Below are 21542 nucleotides of genomic sequence, written 5' to 3' on the forward strand. Positions count from 1 at the left end.
TAAAAAATTGTTTCCAGCTGCCAGCATGATTTGGAGCACAACTCATTGGAGACCAGGGGCATTTCTAGACTAGAGATGGACTTTCACCAAAACATTAATATTTTGATGTGAGATCAGATTGTGTCACTTCCTTTGTGTGCAAACATATGCATGGATACAGTCCACAGAAGCAGAACCAGCTGTGTGTCTACATTTGTCCCATAAAGGTGGTTCTGTTAAGGAAACTTGCCTGTCCAACCATCCAGGAGCCACTCTGAGAGTCACATTCACACCATTACCAGCTCGACCCCACATTTCCCATAGCAAAGTCTCAGATGCCCAGATCTTTTAATGGTTTCATCTTGATTCAACAACTAAATAACAAAATAGCCCGAGTTTGGTGCCTCCAAGGAGGGGCCCTGAACAAAGGAATCCCTGGTGTTTTACACCCTCACAATTCAAGTGCCTCAGTGTTCGTGGTCCTTGGCTCCTGCTGTGTCTGTGAGTGTGCCCCTCACCTATTATATTTTATAGTTTCATCCAGATATATTGAAATAAAGGCTTCCTAACATCCTTTTAAGTAATTGTTCTTGGATATCTGCAGCTTCATTTACCATCTCAGTTTAATCAGATAGATGGGATATTGTTTAGGATTTTTTTTTTTGGAGAGGGAGGAATATCCCTCACATGATGTATAATGTTGTATATAAAAAGGATAAATTTAGTTTAGAACAGAGTTTGATTCAATATAAAAGGGTGTCAGCCCTTCTTTGGCTCCAAAAGCTCCACTGGCAATTTAAATTTGAATAGTATCAATGCCCATCTGGATATTTTTTATAGCATTACAACTACCACAAAACATGAACTCCCACCCTCTTGATACAAACTTCAGGTTAGGGAATCAGTACCTGTGTTTTAACTACAACTTTTATGTGTATGTCTTGGCCTCCAATGTACCACGTCTCATTTGCCTCTTCCAGCCCATAATTTCTGTGCAATGAAAACTGTGCAATGAAAATTACCAGATCGTTCCTGGTTTTGCAAATTCATCTAGAAAATGTTCTGAAGTTTCAACAGGGAAATATATACTGTATTTACTGTTCAAAATACAGCAGTTCATTTTGCTATATGGTGTCTACTATATGATTTCCACAAATAAACATGGTTTTTTAATCTATGAATAGAAAATTTAGTTGTCCTCTTTTTGAACCTTGTTTAAAGAAAAATTTTAGAGCTACAATTTCTCTTAAATGAATGCCTGTCTATGTACTTTTGATAGCCAGAAGCAGAGATTTTTTTCCCCTGTGCTGCTTTTCCACATGAATGAAAGAAAAACATTTTAATTACGTGCTTAATTGCAGAGCTAATTCCTGTCAGGAAGGCATCACTGAATAAAAAAAGTTTTATAGGACATTCAAATGCAATTGAAATTTCTGGTTTACACTGCTAATAAGGCGAATACACTAAATATTGATAAAAGGGATTCACCTGGTATTTTCTGCCAACTTAAGAACATATTGAACATTCAGTATTTTTAAGGTCAAGGATAAGGAACACTTTTTCTGGATTTAGGATGATGCTCTTGGTACACATTCACGAGTGCCACACAAACACCCGGTCTGTAGCTCCTCAAAGTGTTTTCTCCACAGCTTCTCCACACAAAGGAGCATCCCACAGTGCTCTCAGCCAGCATGATTCCCCTGTGCACCATTCCCTGTGTAGCACAGTGCCTTTCCCACCCTGCTCACACTGCTGCCCCACAGCCAACGCCAGCACACAGCTCCCCACACCTCGCATGTGTCTGCACCTCCTGTGCTCCCCAGAGCCAGCTGATACAGCACAGCCTCAGCTCAGTCTCCATTGCCTTACCTGCTCCTGGTTGTCCTCTCCTGAAGTGTCCCACGTGTCATCACGCTGCTCTCCATCAGCAGCAGAAGACAACAGGGGCAGCTGGTAGGCAGCAATACGGGGGATGCTGAGGTTGGAAAAAAGCAAAGAAAGGTAGAGAGAGGGAGAAGGAAGAAAACAAGGGCTGGGAGAGGGCCTTGTGGCTGGTGCCAAGTGTTAATCTGATTTAAATCCTGCTCTCTTTCTGATGTAATCATAGCTGGATGAGAAAAATAATGAGATGACAAATGAAGCGGCATGATGGGCGCTAGCTGTGGCTTCCCAGTGTCTGAGACCTGTTTATTTTTCTGTTTGTGTGTTTAGTTACATCTCTATAGATGAAACACTTCAGAGTCTGGAAGCCCATTCCTTCAACAGTTTAAGCAAAGTCACTCACATGTAAGTACTGTAATTAAATAAATGAATATAGTGATGAGATAAATTTGGAATGTGTGGAAATAACATTGATGATGATGTTAGTCATTCCTGTCTCCTATGTAGCTAAATATTCCTTTTTTCATTTCCTTTCTCCATAATGTAGAATGAGTCAGTCTCTTCTTTGAGCTTATTTTATTGTGCATGTTTTCCATACATCTTTTTGGTTCCCTTCTGTATCTTTCCATAGAAATGTAGGTAAATGTACTGAGAAACTAGTGGGAGTGCATAATGAACTTGATGTCAAGTTGAAATAAAATGCAAATTAAGAATTATTTCTGTCAATTTACTTGTCAATTTCTTATGCTTACACAGGTAAGTGTAAAACAGTAATGTAAGCATAAGAAATAAAATCAGAAGGACCAAAGCACAGAGAAAAATGGGACTAGCTGGAGACATGAAGAATAAGTAATCATTCCTAAAGTGCACTAGTAAAACGAAGAGTGTTTATATGGTTATTAAATGGAACAAGAATAATATGGAAAAAGGCTTCTGGGAAGTGTTTTTGCACCTTTTTGTTCTCATTTTCTGACCAATCCACACCAAGTGACGCTCTAAGGGCAATTACAGAACTGCTGGGACATACCCAGAGAATTCTTGTCATCCATCAGGACTCTGTCAAAATGAGAATGTAATGTGTTGAATAGAGAGCTCCATAGGACCCCTCCTGTATCTGGTACTCTTCCATGTTTCCATTACTGATCCAAAGGAGGTATTGGAAAGTGTGCCACTGTTGTACAGCTCAGCTGTATTACAGTTTGGCATATTTCAGAGATTTTTGTTTGAAGAGGTTCCATGGGAGAGCACTGTTGGTCACCATGGATCCAGAAAACATGGTCAGAGAGAAAAGTCTTTTGTGTCCAGAAAGAAAACATGCCAGAGGCAGATTGATTTTTTTAAGGTTGTTGCAAGAGGTGAAAGCTATCACCCATTTTCACACTAATGTTTGAAAAAGTAATAATAATGTTAAAGTAGATTAGATGAGACTCATGGCAGCTTCTAGGAAATGTATTCCTATGGCTGGTATAAATAAACACTAGAATTGTTTTCCTGGAGACATTGTCTCTACCACTGCAGGCCTTTAAGGCTGTATGATGTGAAATTCCATAGATCTATTTAATCATCACTCAGGGAAACAGATTGAATTAGATGACGATTTAACACTGCTGTATTTTCTATGATTTTTTTTTCCTTTTACTTTACACAGTGTGAATCAGAAAGACTAACAAAGTTACAGGAGAAAAATGTAATTATTGTTAATGAAGATAAAGGGAGAAATTAATGCTGGAGAGTGTAAGTGACTCCTCTAAGAGAACATGAACCTAACTGGCACATCTAGAAGCAGAGTGTGAGGATCCTGAGATCTACTTCAGGCCAACTACATGCTCCAATAGTATTCCTGAGTTTCACAGCAAGGCTTTGGTGTGATATCAGTACTTACTTTTGGTTATAATACCATTTCCTATTCTGTAGATATTTTTTCCCTAAGCCTGTCATGTCCATGTTCTCTCTTCCTCTCTCATAGTTGCTGAGTCTTTAAAATTTCTTGTTTAAGACAAATGAACATTTAATGAAACATTTACTGGCAGCACATTTTATCAGCAATGAATAAAGCATCTGCCACTATGCACTACAAATTCCTCATACGGTACTTCTTTTGCGGTTCACCTTATTAGAAATGAAAGATAAAATGCTCCAGAAAGCTCCAAAATCACACCCACTCCAGCACCCAGGCCTGGATGTGCTGTCCATGACTGGGAAGCTGCAGGTCTCAGGAGAGTGCAGGAGTCAGCAGAGTCCACAGGCACCTACTCTCACGTCACCCCTGGCACAGGCTTGTGGGGAGGGATGGAGGGAATGATTCCTGCTCCAGTATACAAGGGTAGGGTAAAGTGGGACCCCTTGTATTTCTCACAAAGCACTGCCAAGAGAAGCTATAGACAGACATACAAGATTTATTTTTTTTCTGCACATGAGCCAAAAATATTACCCAGGACAAGACATCAGAACTCTGCTCACAAAAGTTGTAGGACAACACCAAGACTTTGCAGATAGCCCACAAAGAAGGGCCACCTCTACCACTTGAAAGTGCTTACCAGGTTTATAAAATCTGTTTGGAAGTAAGGCACATGTATAATTTAATCAGGGAATATCCAAGCATCTGGCAAGTTAGACAGTTGCATATAAGTTGTGAAAGAAAGCAATTTATAGATTTGATAATTTTTATGAATTGTTTCTATAACTCTGATTTGTTAAAACCTCTCACTGTTGAGTTTGATTTACTTTCCAAACAACAGGATAATACAGGGATAAATTTGTAACTTGTGCTATGCATTAATTTAACGTTCTCCATTTACATAATATTTTTAAAGTATTATTGCTAAAATAATACTAGGTTAAGATTATCACAAAGTATTTTAAAGGAGGTTGAGATTAACAGTTTAGAAAAGTCATTTCACAGAGTTTTATTTTTACAGCTTGTTTTCCTTTGAACTTTCATAAAGTGTAGCTTTATGTAAATAATCTTTTTACCCTAACTGAAACTTATACACACAGTTTCATTCTCAAAACATTTGTTTTTAGACATAAGAACTTTTCAAGAGAAAATTCAGTGTTTGTGGAAGGGAGAAACTAATGCTTTGCTTTAAGCCAAGGGTTATGTGAATAGGCATCCTGTGTTCATCATGATCTGTCTGCCAAGCTTAGTTAGTGCACTTCAGCCTTGATCTTCAGCAACCCATTTTGTCAGTACTTATTTGATTCATGTACCTCTGTCCTGACTTTCTGTTCCTCCCAGACCTCAGCTCTTTAAGCACAGATCATATTTTTATGCATCCATGCCTTTCAAGTACTGAGCAACTTCTGCAAACTAAGAATACTGATCACCTGCTGTATTTTAATGAGCCACATCTCATTGTGCTGTTTAATTAATGGCAAAATTTCCACTCTATGAAGATGTAAATAAGGAACAAATTTCTGCTGTTTTTTTTCCTCCCCAATTGTGTTAAATTGGTCTCACAATGGTTTCTTGTTTCTTCTTTTTGTATTTACCTTTTTTATCCATGTCTGTTTACGATTTCAGATCTTCCTCTCTCATACAATTACATAAGTATGTATTTTTTGTAAATGTAATCGTGAAAGGGTCTGATTAGTAATCAGTGTCTCTGTGTAGTTGCTTTACTAGTAGAACTGAAGCTTGGTAACATTACACAAAATAAAAACCTGTTGTAATTAGGTCTCTATTTCTCAGGGAATCATTCCTGCAAACAGAACCTCAGAAAAATTCATTCTTTCTTTTCCTCCTTTCTCTGTGTTTTGGCTCACCCTCCCCTGGTTTCTCTCTACTCTCTTCTCCTAACTCATAAAGCATTCTCCTCTTATACAACCACATAAAAAGCCCTCTCAGCATTTGGGAACAAGGCCAAAGGTTATGGTTCAAGTGGCTTGCCCTCATATATGTGACGTCATTTGGAGAGCTGCTGGGGGACCACTCTGCAGCTCTGCAGTGAGAGGGAGCCAAGGGCAGAGCAGCCCCACCATCCTCTGGGCCAGGCTGCACTTCTCTTGGGCAGCTCCTGATGCCAGGCCATGGGATACAGGGAAAGAGAGAAGCACTGGAGAGGAAGACTGAAGAGATTTGTGGGGGAATGCTGTGTACCTGCAGTGAGTTTCAGAGCTGGGATAAGTGCTGTGCAAAAAAATCTTGTGAAAATCTGCAGTCTGGAGGTAGGGAATAGGCTGTCGGGAGCCTAAGCCAGTCTTCTGGTGCCACTGGTGCAAAGGCTGGAACAGGCAGATGAAATAACATGGATGGTTTGGCTGCAGGGGGGAGGATAAAGCATGGAAGTAGGTGAACACGTGAGAGAAGCTAAGGTAGCTACAAAGTCACAGAAGGTAGAGAGGGGGGCCCAGGTCATTAAAAGACAATGAAAAAAAGCTTATTTAAAACATTTTAAAATTGCTGACCTGGATATCCTTAGTCTTTGTAGGTATCACAGCACGACATGATTATATTGCTATTCTAAAGCCAGATTTGTAATTTCTGAATTCTGGGCTTAAACAGACTCAAGAATGTATCAATATTGCAAGGCAGGTATGAAAATCACATTTGGTAAATGAAATTTAGATTCCTCTTCCATATGTAAATATTCGTGCTTCTTTTAATGTCACCTAATTCGGACACAGTTTTAAGTAGCTTATTAACCTTTCTGAAAGATAGCTGGCAAACATATGTCTCAATTAATCGGCCTAATATTTGAATAGTTCTTACTATTAGTTTCATTTTTAGATTCATTTGGATTTGAAAGCAGTTATAGCTTTGGAGCTAAAAATAAGTTCATAGTTATTTGTAACTCTTGACACACGTCTTTATGACATCAAGTGACTTTCTCTGCACATCCATTCTTGATGCAGTAAAGTTTTTTTTTTGTATTTTCATTAAAAAGGAAAATTGAATTGCTGTTCTTGGACAGTCAGATGGTGATTTGATTGTGAACCTCTAAATGAGCATCTCTAAGTAATTTCAGTTAGGACTGCAAAGTGAAATGTTTGTTCAGGGTACCTTTTGCCTTTTTGCATCAATGGTCAACAAAAATGCCTACTAACTGTCTCAGGGTTTCTTATACTTTACAATCACTTAATGCCCAGAAGGACTCAGAATTGTAACACTGCTGTATGCCATGATTTTTCTATTTGCAGAGTGTGTCAAAGCTGCATTTCAAAAGTAATTTAAAATCAGCTCTCATGGACACTTAGATATCTGGGAACTAGCTTACAAGGCATTTTAATTATACTCTTTGGCTTTATTTGCATTTTAGGCAGCTCAAACTACCAACAGTTTTCCTAGAGTTGCTTTTCAAAGAACTGTATCTTTTTAAGTTCACAAGTTTCAATATTTTCAACTCACCAATTCATAGAAAATAAATTATAAAAGTACAAACCCTGCTTAATGATAATCAGCTTGCTCTTCTATCTTTATGGACCTTTTGGGATTAATCTTTACACCACAGCATCTTTTGATTACAGCTTGAAAATTAGGATCATATAACATTTATGTGTCTTTGAGTATATTACTCATGCCTGATTACTGTAAAAGAAATTGTGAAATGCAGTTTGTCCTGTTAATTGATGAGATCAGAACTATTCAAATATCCTTTCTCCTTATGGGCTTAACTTCATGGGCTCCAATATTAATGGAGTAGTAGATATCCTTTAAATCTGTGATTTTAGGGAGGAATTCCTTCCAGTACTCGAAGATTAATCATGTTTGAGTATTTAAAGCAAGGACAGCAGCACAGTTCATGAATGGAAATGAATTTGAAGATCTGTGGGGAGGAAAAGGCCGGAAAAGAGAAGATTGTCAAGAAGAGAGAAAAATAAATTGGATTAGAATTGTTTTCATTCAGAGACCAATCTTGCACCGAGGAGATGTTGGAAAATAGTGTCAGAGAATTCATGTGTTTGTTTTCGTTATTTTTTGCCTACTGAAGAAGTGAAACTTTCTCAGGAGATAACAAAAAATGGTGAGACTTAAAAGCATTCTTCTTATAGACTTGGGGCCTCTTTGTAAGCAGGGAAGGGAGATAAGAGGTGCAGAGCTTGTAAAACACAGCCCAGTAAAGACTTGCATGTGTTCCAGGCCCCCTTTGATATGCAAGGCAGCACTCAGGCACCACTGTGCTTTGCCCCGCTAATATGAGCCTAGCAGTCTATGTGTCTCTACTTGATTTTTTTGGATCCTCCAGCCAGCAAGATGATGGAATAAATCTACTCTTTGCACTTCAGCTGTGTGTCATGGTCGCCTTGGCGTTACCTACATTTATCCACAGCACACAAGATCTTTTTCACCCAGATAAAATGAGAGGCCACGTATCCAGGCCAGTCACATGCAGGAGGCACATTTGACTGGACTAGAAGTAGGGAAAATTGGATTTCTGTCCTCATTTTTTCTTAAGTGCAACACTCACTTTTGTCAAGTCACCTTTTATTTTTATACCTCTCTCACCTGTTTTGACTAGACACTGCTCAGCCTGGCTGTCTGCTCCACAGTGGCCCTTTTCTTCCTTTTGGGCTTTAAAGCACCTCTGCAATACAAAGCGTAGGATGAATTGCAAGTATAAATACAGTTTATATAAAAGCATACTTCTTTTTGAATCCAAACATTACCAGTTCAAGAAAATGGAACAGCAGGGATATAAGCCTTTTCCCGATGTTTAGTTGAATCATATTGATTCCCTCATTACTGTGCTGTCTCATCTGGCTGTTTAAAATATTTTATTCCCAGATTAGTTAGATTTTTATTTGCCTTTTTTAATCAGCAAATGTCCTCTCATGGCCCAATTACTTAAGAAATCAAAATTGATCTCATTACATTACTTTGTTCTTTCAATTTTAGTACCATCTGCTGATTTTGAATTCTTATTTCCAGTACCCTCATTCAAATAATTTAGGCAGAATACTATGAATAGCAACAAACCAAAACCTGATGACTCTTTGATACTCCAGTGCATTATCCATTTCCAGGCTAAAGGCTGAACTGAAGTCTCTCTTTCCCTGGAATATGCTTGGTTCACAGAGGATTATCAGGCCAGGAAGCTCACAAGTCCAACATTTTTAAAGCACCCAGTGATGGAAAAAACATGTCAGTTAATGTTTATGAAGCAAATTCCACTGTTGGGAATGTGATAGCTACATAACTAATAAAATAATTGGAGAGAAGCAAGAAACTGACACTGAGAGGATTTCTTTTAAATGCAGAAACACAGCTACAGTTCAAAGTAGCTAACAGATGTGAAGACTAGTTGAATGCAGCACTACAGTAGCAGTACTAGAGCAATTCATGACATCAATTTAACATGCAAGTAAAAGGGAAATCCTCATTTCCTTGCAGTGTTTTAGTAAACAGAGAGAAAACTGATGACTTGAAAGGTGAAGCAGAACTGTTTTGTCAGTACAGCACTATACAGAGAGGTTGAAGTCTTTGTACCAGTGTCTACATAGTGATTTATTTACTAATTTTTGTCTCTTTTCCCACTTCTATTTCTTAGACAACTTGTCTGGGTTGATTTTATCCTATTAAAACAATTCCAGAGCCAGAGGTAGCTTTAAATCCCAATTTTCTGATTCTTATATTATATAGGTTACTTGGCACAGTTAGGCCATGGTAAAGTGAATACTACTGGTTTCTGCCCATTGGGTCTCTGTCCAGTAGCAGCACTTCTTTGACTGACTTAAGGCTGGAAGATCATAATCTGCACCACCATGCCATCTAAATCTGTCATCTTTATCAAATTTCTCTATATAAGTAGCTAGAACTGTTTTCTTCAGACCCGTTGCTGCACTGCTAGTATCAGAAGGAAGCCTGGCACCATTCTTTCTATATGGTTTCTATTTTAAGAAAGGCTGAGAGTTGTTTCAGCAGTGTTATCAGACCAGTGTCCAGAGAAATAGAAGCAAACATGCAAAACCATCCACATCCTGCTGGAATCAGTAAAGAGTCCAAGAAATTAAAATCTGCATGTGATGGGGGAGGGCTTTTTTAATAATATATGAAAATTGGTAGGTCTACTGAATCTACCTCAATACTGAGAATGTTGGCAGTCTGCATGGTGCAGCCAGACTGATGACTGTTGTTATAGATAGAAAAGAAAGAAATCTGCTAGAAAATAGAGGAATTAGAAATATTGAGAGGAATTGTACTAAGAGAAGAGACAAACATTTCAGAAAAATGAGGAAGTCATGATTCCAGGCAATGATGGTGGTGGCTGGTGGGGCATCAGCCCCACCAACACACCTACAGAAAGCACCATCATGGCCATAGCTGTGATTAGTGTCAGGCTGGTTTTTCAACATGTGCAGACTAAAAAGCCATTTGCAGACCAAACTCTCTCTTGGGTAGAAGTATTTAAATACTTAACTGTGGACAGAAGATACAAGGAATGAAGTTTATGTTATGTCTTGCCTTGTTATATCGCAAGAAGATATGCTATCCTCTATACTGCTGGGCATGGCTATGCAGTGAATGCTGTGTCCATTTCAAGTCTCAAAACAAAGTTGATTTAAGTGACTGAGCCATCTCTTGATGAGCTCTGTAAAAGACAGGAAAAAATAATACAAAATACTTCAAACCCATGAAGAAAGTAAGCAGAAAAACTGCACATAAAATTATATGGTGCATAATGGTTCTAATTTGATAGGATTATTATATACAAATAACAAAGGTTTTACTTTTCTTCTTTTTACTCAATATTGCAGACACAAAACCCTCACCATGTTCAAAGTAATAGCCATTACCACAGGGTATTTGTTTTGATTTTAGGGCCATGCAGACAAAGGATCAATAATCAAATCTTAGGTACTTCTTATCCCCTTGCTTCAAAAGGCCAGTCCCCAGGATGGCACCTATCCAGATGATAATCCATCATTGTAAGGTTGCTCTGGTCTTGAGCTAGTGCTGTCCAGTACAAAAAGCTGGTTTCAGGAATTAGGTCCCTGAAATTTCATTTTAACATTGCTGATTTCTGTTGTGATACATTATTAAATATTAATTATCAATGCTCCTCCCTTTTTACAGTGAAATTCGAAATCTTAGAAACTTGGATTACATAGATCCAGATGCTTTTAAGAACCTCCCACTTTTGAAATACCTGTAAGTATTTAGTACCTGCAACAAATTGGTACTTAAATCTCACAGATTACTCTTTACATTATAGCAGTTTTGTTAGTTTGCATTTGATTTTGGAGCTGACTGCCATGTTTTTCCCTTGCTTTATTCTAATGACAGAAAGCCAGCAAGGGTAGGGGTTGGAACTCTTACTACTTTTGTGAGAATGGAAAACATGTTCACAAATTGATCAGTAGTTCTCCCATTTGTCTTATCCATTAAATATCTAGAATACACTAATATTTCTTAGGAAAATTCCACAGCTAGCTCTTTTCTTATGATAAGTGCTGTCTTACTTTATTTTTGTAGGAAATAGTGGGAAGAAGGGACACCACAGATATATACATGTCTTTAGTATTTACTACACATTTACACAGGGTTTTAAAGCATATCTGTTAGCCAAATGTGAAAAGCTCACCTATAGACACCTGATTTCATATGACCTCTATGGCAGAAAGAAATCCTGAAAATTTCCTAGTTTTCTAAAGAAACTTCTGTGATTTTGAGTAATATTTGGAAGAAAGGCTTCCAAGTGTATGTGGTGGCGGTAGTGGCAAGGAGGAAAGATTTGTCCAGGTTTTTCCTATAGATGTGAAAGCAATAAAAAAAGAAAGTAGCAAAAAATTCCATTTCAGGAGAATAGTTTTAAAAATTGAGAACTACAGGTGTTTTCACTCTACAGGAGTTCATAAAGAAGGGGCTGTAAGCATTTCATATTTTAGACAATTTCCCTTTTTAGAGCTATATGAACAACTCTTTGCCTCACTGAAAGATAGAGGATTTGGGGGTCCAGACTATTAACTGAAGCAGCCTTAATATATCAAGTTAAAATAAACCAGAGTTTTAATTATTTTCTTCCTATCAACCTCATAAGATGCTTCCCTCTGCAGATCTGTCTGGCTGTCTTATTAATATGTGTTCTCATTTTTTAGATTCCATTATTTATTATAAGTCTGGCATTTTGAATTTTTTTCTATTGTTCTTGCATCCTTCTGTTTTGGACAGTTGATGATAAATGAACTGATTGACAACAGAGAGGATGCAATAACCATCCTGCCCTGCTGAACATTTTAAATACATTGTTCGTTGTTGTTCAGTGATGCAGTAATTCTTTCTGTTTCTCCTCTCTTTCAGTGGTATTTTTAATACTGGACTCAAAGTATTTCCAGACCTCAACAAAATCTATTCATTTGATGTGAATTTTTTACTGTAAGTATCTGTCCTCACAGCTGGTTAGAATATTGCCATCCTCAGACCACATGAAAATGTATAAGAAGGTTTCTGGTTTTGAGAAAAATATAATTTAAGTCTTAACAAGTGGTTTTCCTCAAGTAATATTTCAGTGATCCAAATCTGGAAAATGCCAGCTCACCTAGCACTACACATTTGACCTGAATTAGAGACATGGACATACAGCACATTCATGATACACAACTTCTACAGGCCCTTTGCTTTTATTTTGTTTTTGGTTCTGCAATGGCTGTGCAATACCTGAATTAATACCTGAATTAATATTGAGTGAGACATGGGACCTGAGCTGGCATACATCTTTCTAACATCAAGCTACCCTATCAAAATTATTCGAACAAATTTGTGCTGGCATGGTGAAGCAAACTGCAGAACAATTTCTTGAAGAAAGAGAATGGGAATGCAAATGGGGACAAGCAGGTCTCCCACCATTATCCTTAAAGGTCTTATAGAAACAAAGGGCTCTGCTTTGAACTCTAAAATAAGCAGGAGTTTCTTGGTATTTAAAAAGTACAGCCAATATCCACCTGTATTAATCTAAGTCAGAATTTTGAGCTGTAATCAAATTGAGAAGGAAGGGTAGCTCAGATGAAGACTTGCGGGCTGACACAAGGTAAAAGTATCTTGGTCACTTCTTGGTCCCAGAGAGGAGTTAGAAATCTTACGTTGTAGCAGTTTTCAGCTGGAAAAGAATACTGGGTGGGCTAGGCAAAAGGCAATTAAAAATGAGAAGTGTTATGTTAGAAGGTGATTTGCAGAGATGTGATTGATGATCTACCACAGGCCTTGTTTCAGTGCTGCTAAGCGGTGTTTTTGGTCGAGAAGGGTCAGTTCCCACTGCATTCATGGTCTGCCACTGGCAAGATGAACCTCAGAGCAATAGAGAAATGCTGCTTGTTTTGCTAAGAAGTGTAGACCTGTAGGAAGCAATGAGATCTTCCCTTCCAAGATTGATCTTCTGAAACCAGAAATAAGCTGTATTCTATAATACACATTCACCTTGGCTGTAGGCCTCCAAGATTGAAACCTGAGTCAGTCAGAGCTCTGAGGGAGATGTAACTACATCTTAAGAACTATTAGAGAGTTTCTCAAAGACCAGAAGGGCTTCAGCTTAGATTGAAAACTCTGCTAGATCTACTTCTACATAGTAGAGAGAACCAAGAATTGAACAGGCTAGATGAAACAAAGCAGTTAATACAACCATCTGTGTTCTTACTTCCCACTAACTCAGTGCCTTTCTAAGTGGCAGAAAGCCAAACATTGTTTTACTTCTGCCTTGATATTTTTTTATAGTGATAACTAACAAAAGATAAATATAGGTCATACATGCTGCACAGAGTTTTTAAAGAATAGACCTGTACTTTCAAGGAAGATAGTTCTATGATATAGATTTCTAAATATTGCTATTCAATGAAAGACTTTTTGTTTCTTCCATCAAGAAAAAATGCTTTTGAAAAGTAATAGGTTTATAAATAATGAATAAGGTATAGCTTGGGGAAAACCCGTTCATTATATTACTATTTGCCTTTGAGGTCAAGCAACTTACAAGTAAACATTTATTTAGAAAAAATGAACCAATCTGCAAAATGTCAAACCCAAATAACTTGTGGTGGAAACCACCTACCAGGGAAAATTACTTGGAATGAAAATGGTTGTAGTACTGTTCAGTGTTAGCACATATATATGCACAAATGTAGCACAGAAAAGGAATGAAGTTATTTCTGGCACATGGGTAATCGTTAGGACTTCTCAGCCCATGGACTTTATGCATGGGCCTTATCAGGCCATACCTAATCCACAAACTGAAGAAAAATAAACTTTTGCACAATATTTTCATTTCCAGACTGTAGTATTATTCAGGAAAAATCAGAAAAAGGTCAATCAAAGACTTTGCTCTGCCCTTTGTTTCTACCAGCTCTTTCCTCTCTCCTTTCTCCAATTTAGTAATAGTAAATCTCTTTAGTTTTCCTTTCTCCCGTTTTTTACAACAGAATTTTGGTCTGAAGATACATAGTACTTATTAAGAATGCAGAGTAGGAGTAAAAAAAAGTATTTAAGAAATGAATAATGAAACCCTCCTTTGGACAAGAGGTGAGAAGAATCAGTAAATTATTTCACTTACTAGTGAAAGAGATGTGCTAGATGCACTTTCATAAAGTAAAATGCCTCTGTCCTGAATAAGGTATTATTTGATATCTGAATTTAGAGAGCAGGGTTTCAGCTCTAAAGCCAGTGGGTTGTTCAATTGACACTGCAGGTAATGCTTACTCACTCTGCTAATTCTCTGGCTCATGAGACCAGGGACCTGTCTGTGCCATTAGCCACTATTATCACACAGGCTGGCACACCTCACCAGAATTACAAAACCCACCTACCTCACAAGCTGTCTTCCTGGGTGCTGGAATATGCTCAGTTCTTCATCCTGCATGTATCTTCTGTGCCTTAGATATAACTTAACAGGTTATTATTTTAAACTTATTTATTTGAATAAATAAATTTAAAATTATAATATAATTAATATGGCAGTGTTATTTATTTTACAATGTATTAATATTAATTTATTTAAATAATTATGTTTTTAACTTCTATTTATTATCAAGGCAGAGAACAATTAATAACAAAGCTGTTCTCCAGATGCTCTGTTGGGCAGATGTTTGATTGTGATATTTTGTCTCCTTTTTCAGTGAAATTGCAGATAATCCTTATATGACTTCAGTGCCTGCAAATGCTTTCCATGGGCTTTGTAATGAATCTCTAACCCTGTAAGTTCTTCCAGTTTAAGTCACAAGGCAATCACCTCTCTGGTAATTGCGTATGGCAAAATATTTAAAAATAAAATTACTCCTGTCTTACTCTCTAGTAGTTTGCAACAGAGAAATATCACAGACAGACAGTATCTATATTCTAGTTTGCATAAAGTCTGTACTTTGACAGCTATTTGAATCAGTCCTGCTCTTTTCTTTAAACTGGCTTGACTAAAGTAGTTTTTCTACGACCCTAGTGCCAATGAATGTTTATATTTGAAAAAAAAACAAAGGAGAAAATCTGCAAAGTTCTACCCCTGTAAAGATTCATCAGGGTTATAACTGTGTCTAACATTTTTTGCAACCTGAGTGGTACATACCATGGAAACTAATGGATGGCTAACATCAGAAGAGTCATATTTGAAAGAAAAGTCTTAAATAAAGTTCAGAAATGCAAGTCAGTCATTGTGAGCCACGAGAAATAGCTGATGGGAGTGAAATTACTGTAATGAGTTATGACCTGAACTGGCAGGAAAAGTATTAGAATGCAAGCAGATGAATTCTAAAGAAATTCTAAAAAAAAAAATAAAAAAAAATCCTTTTGCTCTAAGGGAGTAAAAGAATGAATTCTAAAAATTTAAGGCACGCCTGATAGTAAAATCAGACCTTTTTTGCTAGTTAGTTCCTGTAGCCTTCCTTAATCAATCCTAGCAGGATTTTGTTTCCTTGCTTTTAGTTTAAGAGTGGGAAAATTATAACAAAGTGGTTTAGTCTATCATTGCTGTAAAAAGAGGCAGGTGGCACACCTGCCTCATGGCATCCTTGATTCAGGTGCAGTCAAGAACACTTCTGAGCATTTGTTTGACCTTGCACAGTAACTACTGCTTCTTCAAGAGACTAAACTTAACTCATCCACAAATGTGCTGTTGCAAAGAAAAATTATGCATAAGATGTTAGGTATTCATGTATTGAAGCAGCCCAGAATACACTGATGTAATTTCTTCTTTGCTTGCAGTAAACTCTACAATAATGGTTTTACCAGTATTCAAGGCCATGCTTTTAATGGGACAAATCTGGATGCTATGTAAGTAGCAGGTAATTCTCTTCTTTCAGAAGAAAAAAACCCAAACTTCTCTGCTTATCTGGGGCTCTGAAATGCATATCTAATTTTAATTACTTGAAAGGAGCAAAGAGAGGATGTTAATTTCAGCCAGCAATAACAGTATCATTGCTTAATGTCTTTTGCAGTGTGCTTTCATTTAGTATGTATATTTATAGCTCAGAAATAAAAGCATGGCAAGTAATTCCATTGTGAGTTTTGCTCTGGTTTGAAGCTACAGTAAAACTTTGATCAGTACCTTTTCTAAGACAATTTGGAAGATAATTATGTTTTTTTTTTACAAGACTGTATGTTAGTAAGTGTAGCAGTGATAATGGTAGCAGTTCTTTCACAGGTGTCAGCTGCAAAAAAGAGAGAGGTGTAAGGGGCTGGGAGGAACTCAGAGGAACCAGCCACTTACACTGGAAAAGAGATGCACATCTCAAAAGCATGAATCAACCATTTCATGTTTCCCTGCAATTTCTTATTGTATTTTCTGAAAAAATAATATTTAGTGAGTGAACATCCTTTTTACACCATACCCAAAATCATCTGCCTCCATCAGTAAGAGAGAATAAATCTCAATTCTAGAGACTCCATTCGCTTTGGCAGAGCTTACTCTTGTCCTACAGAAGCTTGACCAAAAACTCTGTCACTCTCATGAGTAAAGAGATTTCTTCATCTTTAGCTCTTAAATTAACCAGAGAAACATGAGGATAGATATGATTATTTTTAGTACTTTATTTTAAATTAGGCTTAAATTCTATAAGAATTCCACAAAAGCATCCTTCACATGGTTCTAATCTTTCCAAACTGCCTATTTTATCTTAGCAGCTAGCTAGACTTCTTAAAGTCTGAAAGGTTTGAGTTAAACTAAAGATCTGGAATAGATCTGATTTTATTCACACTAGTTCAGTTACTTTGAACTTTCATATGAAAAAGGAAGTTTTCCATGATGACATAGTGCTTGTACTAGTGCCCACAGAAATCACAAGATATAAAATATGGCAAAAATAAAGCCAGTGTCTTGACTGAATCCCTCTAAGCTGCATGCAGCAATACTCAGAAACTTTCCAAGCCTTAGCCATTGTATGAACTGTGCTGGCTCTTCCATTTCTTACATTTTGACAAAACATGGGTTGGACACTATTTTGTAGCAATTTTTCTTTATGCTTCTCTCACAGTATGCAGGTGCTATTGCTTCTGTCCTCTCTGGAATTCTCCTTATTATTAAAGAATCAAAGGCAAATGTAGTTTTAGAAGACCTGGAGTTCTAAACGTCTGCTTTATTGAACTGGGAAGGACAGAAGCAGACAGCACATACTCTGTAGATACTCTTTGCTTATTTTTAGAAAAAAATATTGTAATTAGTATTCTTTAAAGATATAGAAGTATTTTTTAAGGCTAAGAGTAGAGGGCTTTACAGAGAGATCTGGACAGACTTGAAAGCCAGGCAATCACCATCTATATTGAATTTAACAAGAACAATTACTGTATTCTCCATCTGGCATGGTGTAATCCTGGTTACACATACAAAGTGGGAGGCTGGAGGGCAGCCCCACAGAAGTAGATCTGGGGTCCTGGTTGATGGCAAGTTAAGCACAAGCCAGCAGTGCCCTGGCAGCCAGGAGGGCCAGCGTTGTCCTGGGGTGCATCAGGCACAGCACGGCCAGCCAGGCAAGGGAGGGGATTGTCCTGCTCTGCTCTGCACTGGGACAGCCTCACCTCGAGTGCTGGGGGCAGTTTTGGGTGCCACAATAGGAGCAGGATATCAAACCCTTAAATGTGTCCAAAGGAGAACAGCCAAGATGGTGAAAGGCCTTGAGGGCAAGACTTACGAGAAGTGGCTGTGGTAACTTGGCTTGTTCAGCCTGGAGAGGGGGAGATCTCGTGGCAGCCCACAGCTTCCTCAGGGTGGGCAGTGGAGGGGCAAGGGCTGATCTCTCTCTGGTGACCAGTGACAAGAGAACAGAATGAACCTGCATCAGGGGAGGTTCAACTGGACATTAGGTGAAGGTTCTTCACCAAGAGGGTGGTCAGTCACTGGAAGAGGCTCCCCAGGGGAGTGGTCACAGCACCAAGACAGAGTTCAGATTGCATCTGGATGACGGTCATGGTCACGATTTTGTTTTTCGTCGTCCTGCAAGGACTAGGGAGTTGGACCCCATGATGAATACATGGTCCCTTCCAACCTGATAACTTCTATGATTTATGATCCTAAGTGAACCCTACCAGAGACTGGCTATGATGCACTGGTCAATCAAATTTTAAAAGAAAAAAACCCCAACAAACAACCAACAGAATAACCAAAACTAGATTTATGTTCATGAGTTTATCTACCAGCAGTAAAAATGGTTTATTACAACAAACACTTTTCTCCTAATTAAATCATATGACATTTACTTGGAGCAGAGCACTACTCTAGATGTACAAGGCAAAGGAGGGAGCTGAACATGAGTGGTAAAGACTTTATCTGTTTGATAAACTACACTGAAATTTCTAAACTAATTTTCTGAAGTAGTTTGGTTACCATATGACAGGATAAAGTATAATTTTGCTAAGTGCAAGCTTGGAGATTTGTTGTTTTTAGCAGAAGCATTAAGTTAATATAAGAGGCAAATACTTAATTTTCTCTATTCTGACATTTCTAATTTGAACTCCTGTTTATCTACCACTGTATCATGAAGGAAGTACCTGTTTTCTCTGGGTCTGATCCAAGAGCATTTGAATTTAACAAAAATAGGAGCAAAAATAAACTAATAGAAAAAGGGTGAGGGAAATTTGAATATGTTTTGAATTACTATCTCAAGGACAAAAATAAGTAACAAAACAAAACAATCAAAAACAATAATAAATTTTTGGCAAATTATTCAAAGAGTTCATGTTCTATCCATAAATCAGAAGACATTTTTGGGAATATTGGAGGCTATCTTCTACTATGCATTATACCTTTCTACCACTCTTGCAGTATTAAAATGCCTATGTAATTAAAGGGGGCCAAAAAAATTAATGCAGAAAAATTAATGCAAAAAAATATAGGCGAAAAACCATGGACAAAGGGTTTCCATTATCACAATGAATAATAGCACTACCTAGTTGATCTTGTCATCCAACAAGGATCCACAGTACTGCTATGTAAGTTTTATAAGGGCAGGGAAGTCAGGAACCAGGAATTAAAGGCTCAATGACACTTTTACTGAAAAGCATTCATCTGACACTCGAATCCCTCATCTTAACCCATCATTAAAGTCCCAAACTGCATCACTCCTGCAAAGTGGTGCTGCTGCACCAATGTTTATTTCTGTAAGGTAATTGGTGAGGAAAGAAGAGTTTTTAAAAGATATTTTCAGTGAATGGCAAAATATATTTGTGATGAGCTTTTACAGATCTAAATTACTGAAGTGGAAAATGTGAGATCTCAAAATCTAATCACAAAAATAAACTCCAAAAGAATCTATTTACTTTAGTATACACTTTCAGGGTTCACTTATAATGCTTGGCACAGCTCAGAGTTAAGATAAACAATTGTGTGGAAAAATCATATGATGAATCCTTAGTACTGCTCACTTGCATCTGTTTTGCCTGTCCTCCTTTTCTTTAACCTTCATTTCATAACCCAGCTGGATGCATATTACATAGCAATTGAAATGTCCTGTTAGTGTTTTGTGCCCTCAGAAGGTCCTGCTCAGCACCCTGCAGTCATGGTGTTTTCTGGTGTGGTTGAGGTTTAACGCAATATTCCTCCCACTTACCCTTGACCCTGAGTCCATACAGGCTGTTAGACACAAGTATAGGTGGTTTACTGCTCTGACTGGATTGAAAAACGTGAAAAAGGGCCTTCATTTACTTACAGTACTACAGAAACATCAGCATCTCCTACTCCAGATTCTGCACTTACTGCTACAGATTTCCTGCAGTTTGCACTGTGGTATTCATGTATATCTGATTGCCATCACCAACTCTCCAAAATTATTATTCTGGTGTCCCCATTCAGGCTAGATATTACACATCACCTATGTGATTTCTAAAACTTCTAAGATTTATTTAGACATGTTGTTACCACTGTTGCGGTTTTCTCTTCTGCAGAGAATTTAAATGACATTCTGTATCATTTAACTATCAGTAACAGCAGGATTAATGGCACTTTCAGAAGGAACTGACTCTACATGTGCTTTTTTTGTCAAATTAGTATTTACCAAAGCCTTATTCTTTCCATCGAAAAGCAGTACCTATCAAAATAAAAGGGCCTAAGCAACTGAAACCAATTAGCATCAGGAAATTGTACATTCTGATGGGCTTGACTCATTGATGTGAAAACTGGCAGCTAACACCACAGCCCCTCCTTAGTAACACATGGTTCTGTACTTCCCAAAGTCTCTAGCTGTTTCTATTTGTAACTTTGAAGATTTTTATCAGACATATCAGCTATTATATTTCAGGTTTATTAGTCACTATGGTACTCAAACATCAGGGGAAAATATTTCAAAATTGGACAAGCAATTAAGTGGTTGTATAATAGTCTCTAGTTACTAAAGCAGACAGGTTTTATTAGGTTAAGCAGGTTTTTGTGTCCTTCAACACTACAACCTAGATGTTGAAATCTTGGATTAATTCTTAACTGTTGCTCTGGTTTTAATTTTTGTATTCATTTTGCAGACAAAAGCATAAGGAAATTTGCACACTAAAGGAAATTATTAGAACAACAGTGTGCCATTTACAGAATATGAAAATCGGTTCTCAGAAAACACAAACACCAGGTGATGCTAGAATGCCATATATTAATAAAGAATGAAAGCTTATTTCAAACAACAGCTGAGAAGGTGATATAAACTATTTTCCTCTGTAAGAAACAAGGCTTAAGGCATGAGTAATGTCAATGTCCAATGAATAGCATGCCAGAAGCACTACTTGGCTCCCAGAGACTTTCTGTTGTGTAACCCAGATGAAGCGCATTTACTTCTCATTTCTTACTATGGTGATCAATATAAGCTTATATCCAGTGAATGCTATGAAAAATTTGCCAATGACTTCAACCAAGACAGGATTAGAATATTTACTTAATTTTTTCCACACCACAGCTTGCCAGCTGGGCAAGCGAAGGGATTGTCTTGCTCTGCTCTGGTGCAGCCTCACTGTGAGCAGTTTTGGTCACAATATAAGAAAGATACTAAACTATTAGAGAGTGTCCAAAGGAGGGCTGGATGGTGAAGGACCTTGAGGGGATGTATGGGGAGCAGCTGAGGTCACCTGGTCTGTTCAGCCTGGAGGAGACTGAGGGGAGACCTCACTGCAGTTACAATTTCCTCTTGAGGAAAGAGAAGAGAAGAGAAGGACACCAATTTGGACTCTGTAGTACCCAGTGACAGGACAGGAGGGAATGGCCTGAGGTTTTGTCATAAAGGTTTAGGTCGGATATTAGAAAAAGGTTTTTCACCCAGAGGGTGGCTGGACACTGGAACAGGCTCCTCAGGGAAATGGTCACAGCACC

The 21542-nt window shown here is 37.8% G+C and overlaps 1 protein-coding gene across 4 annotated transcripts in view; it reads left to right on the top strand.

Moving 5' to 3' along the window:
- The window catches only part of TSHR (thyroid stimulating hormone receptor), a 44755-nt gene that overhangs the window by 10681 nt on the left and 12532 nt on the right, over positions 1 to 21542 (top strand). For 2 of the 4 annotated variants that reach the window (XM_041472014.1, XM_041472017.1), the window contains 4 exons: positions 10874 to 10948; positions 12098 to 12172; positions 14896 to 14973; positions 15971 to 16039. In XM_041472014.1, the coding sequence (XP_041327948.1) occupies positions 10874 to 10948; positions 12098 to 12172; positions 14896 to 14973; positions 15971 to 16039 (297 nt within the window). Of the gene's footprint in view, positions 1 to 2190; positions 2266 to 10873; positions 10949 to 12097; positions 12173 to 14895; positions 14974 to 15970; positions 16040 to 21542 lie in introns of all 4 variants that reach the window. The other 2 variants (XM_041472013.1, XM_041472015.1) reach the window with 2 other exon arrangements.

This window comes from Pyrgilauda ruficollis, unplaced genomic scaffold (genome assembly GCF_017590135.1).
Source record: "Pyrgilauda ruficollis isolate IOZ18807 unplaced genomic scaffold, ASM1759013v1 scaffold28, whole genome shotgun sequence".
NCBI classification, from domain to species: domain Eukaryota; kingdom Metazoa; phylum Chordata; class Aves; order Passeriformes; family Passeridae; genus Pyrgilauda; species Pyrgilauda ruficollis.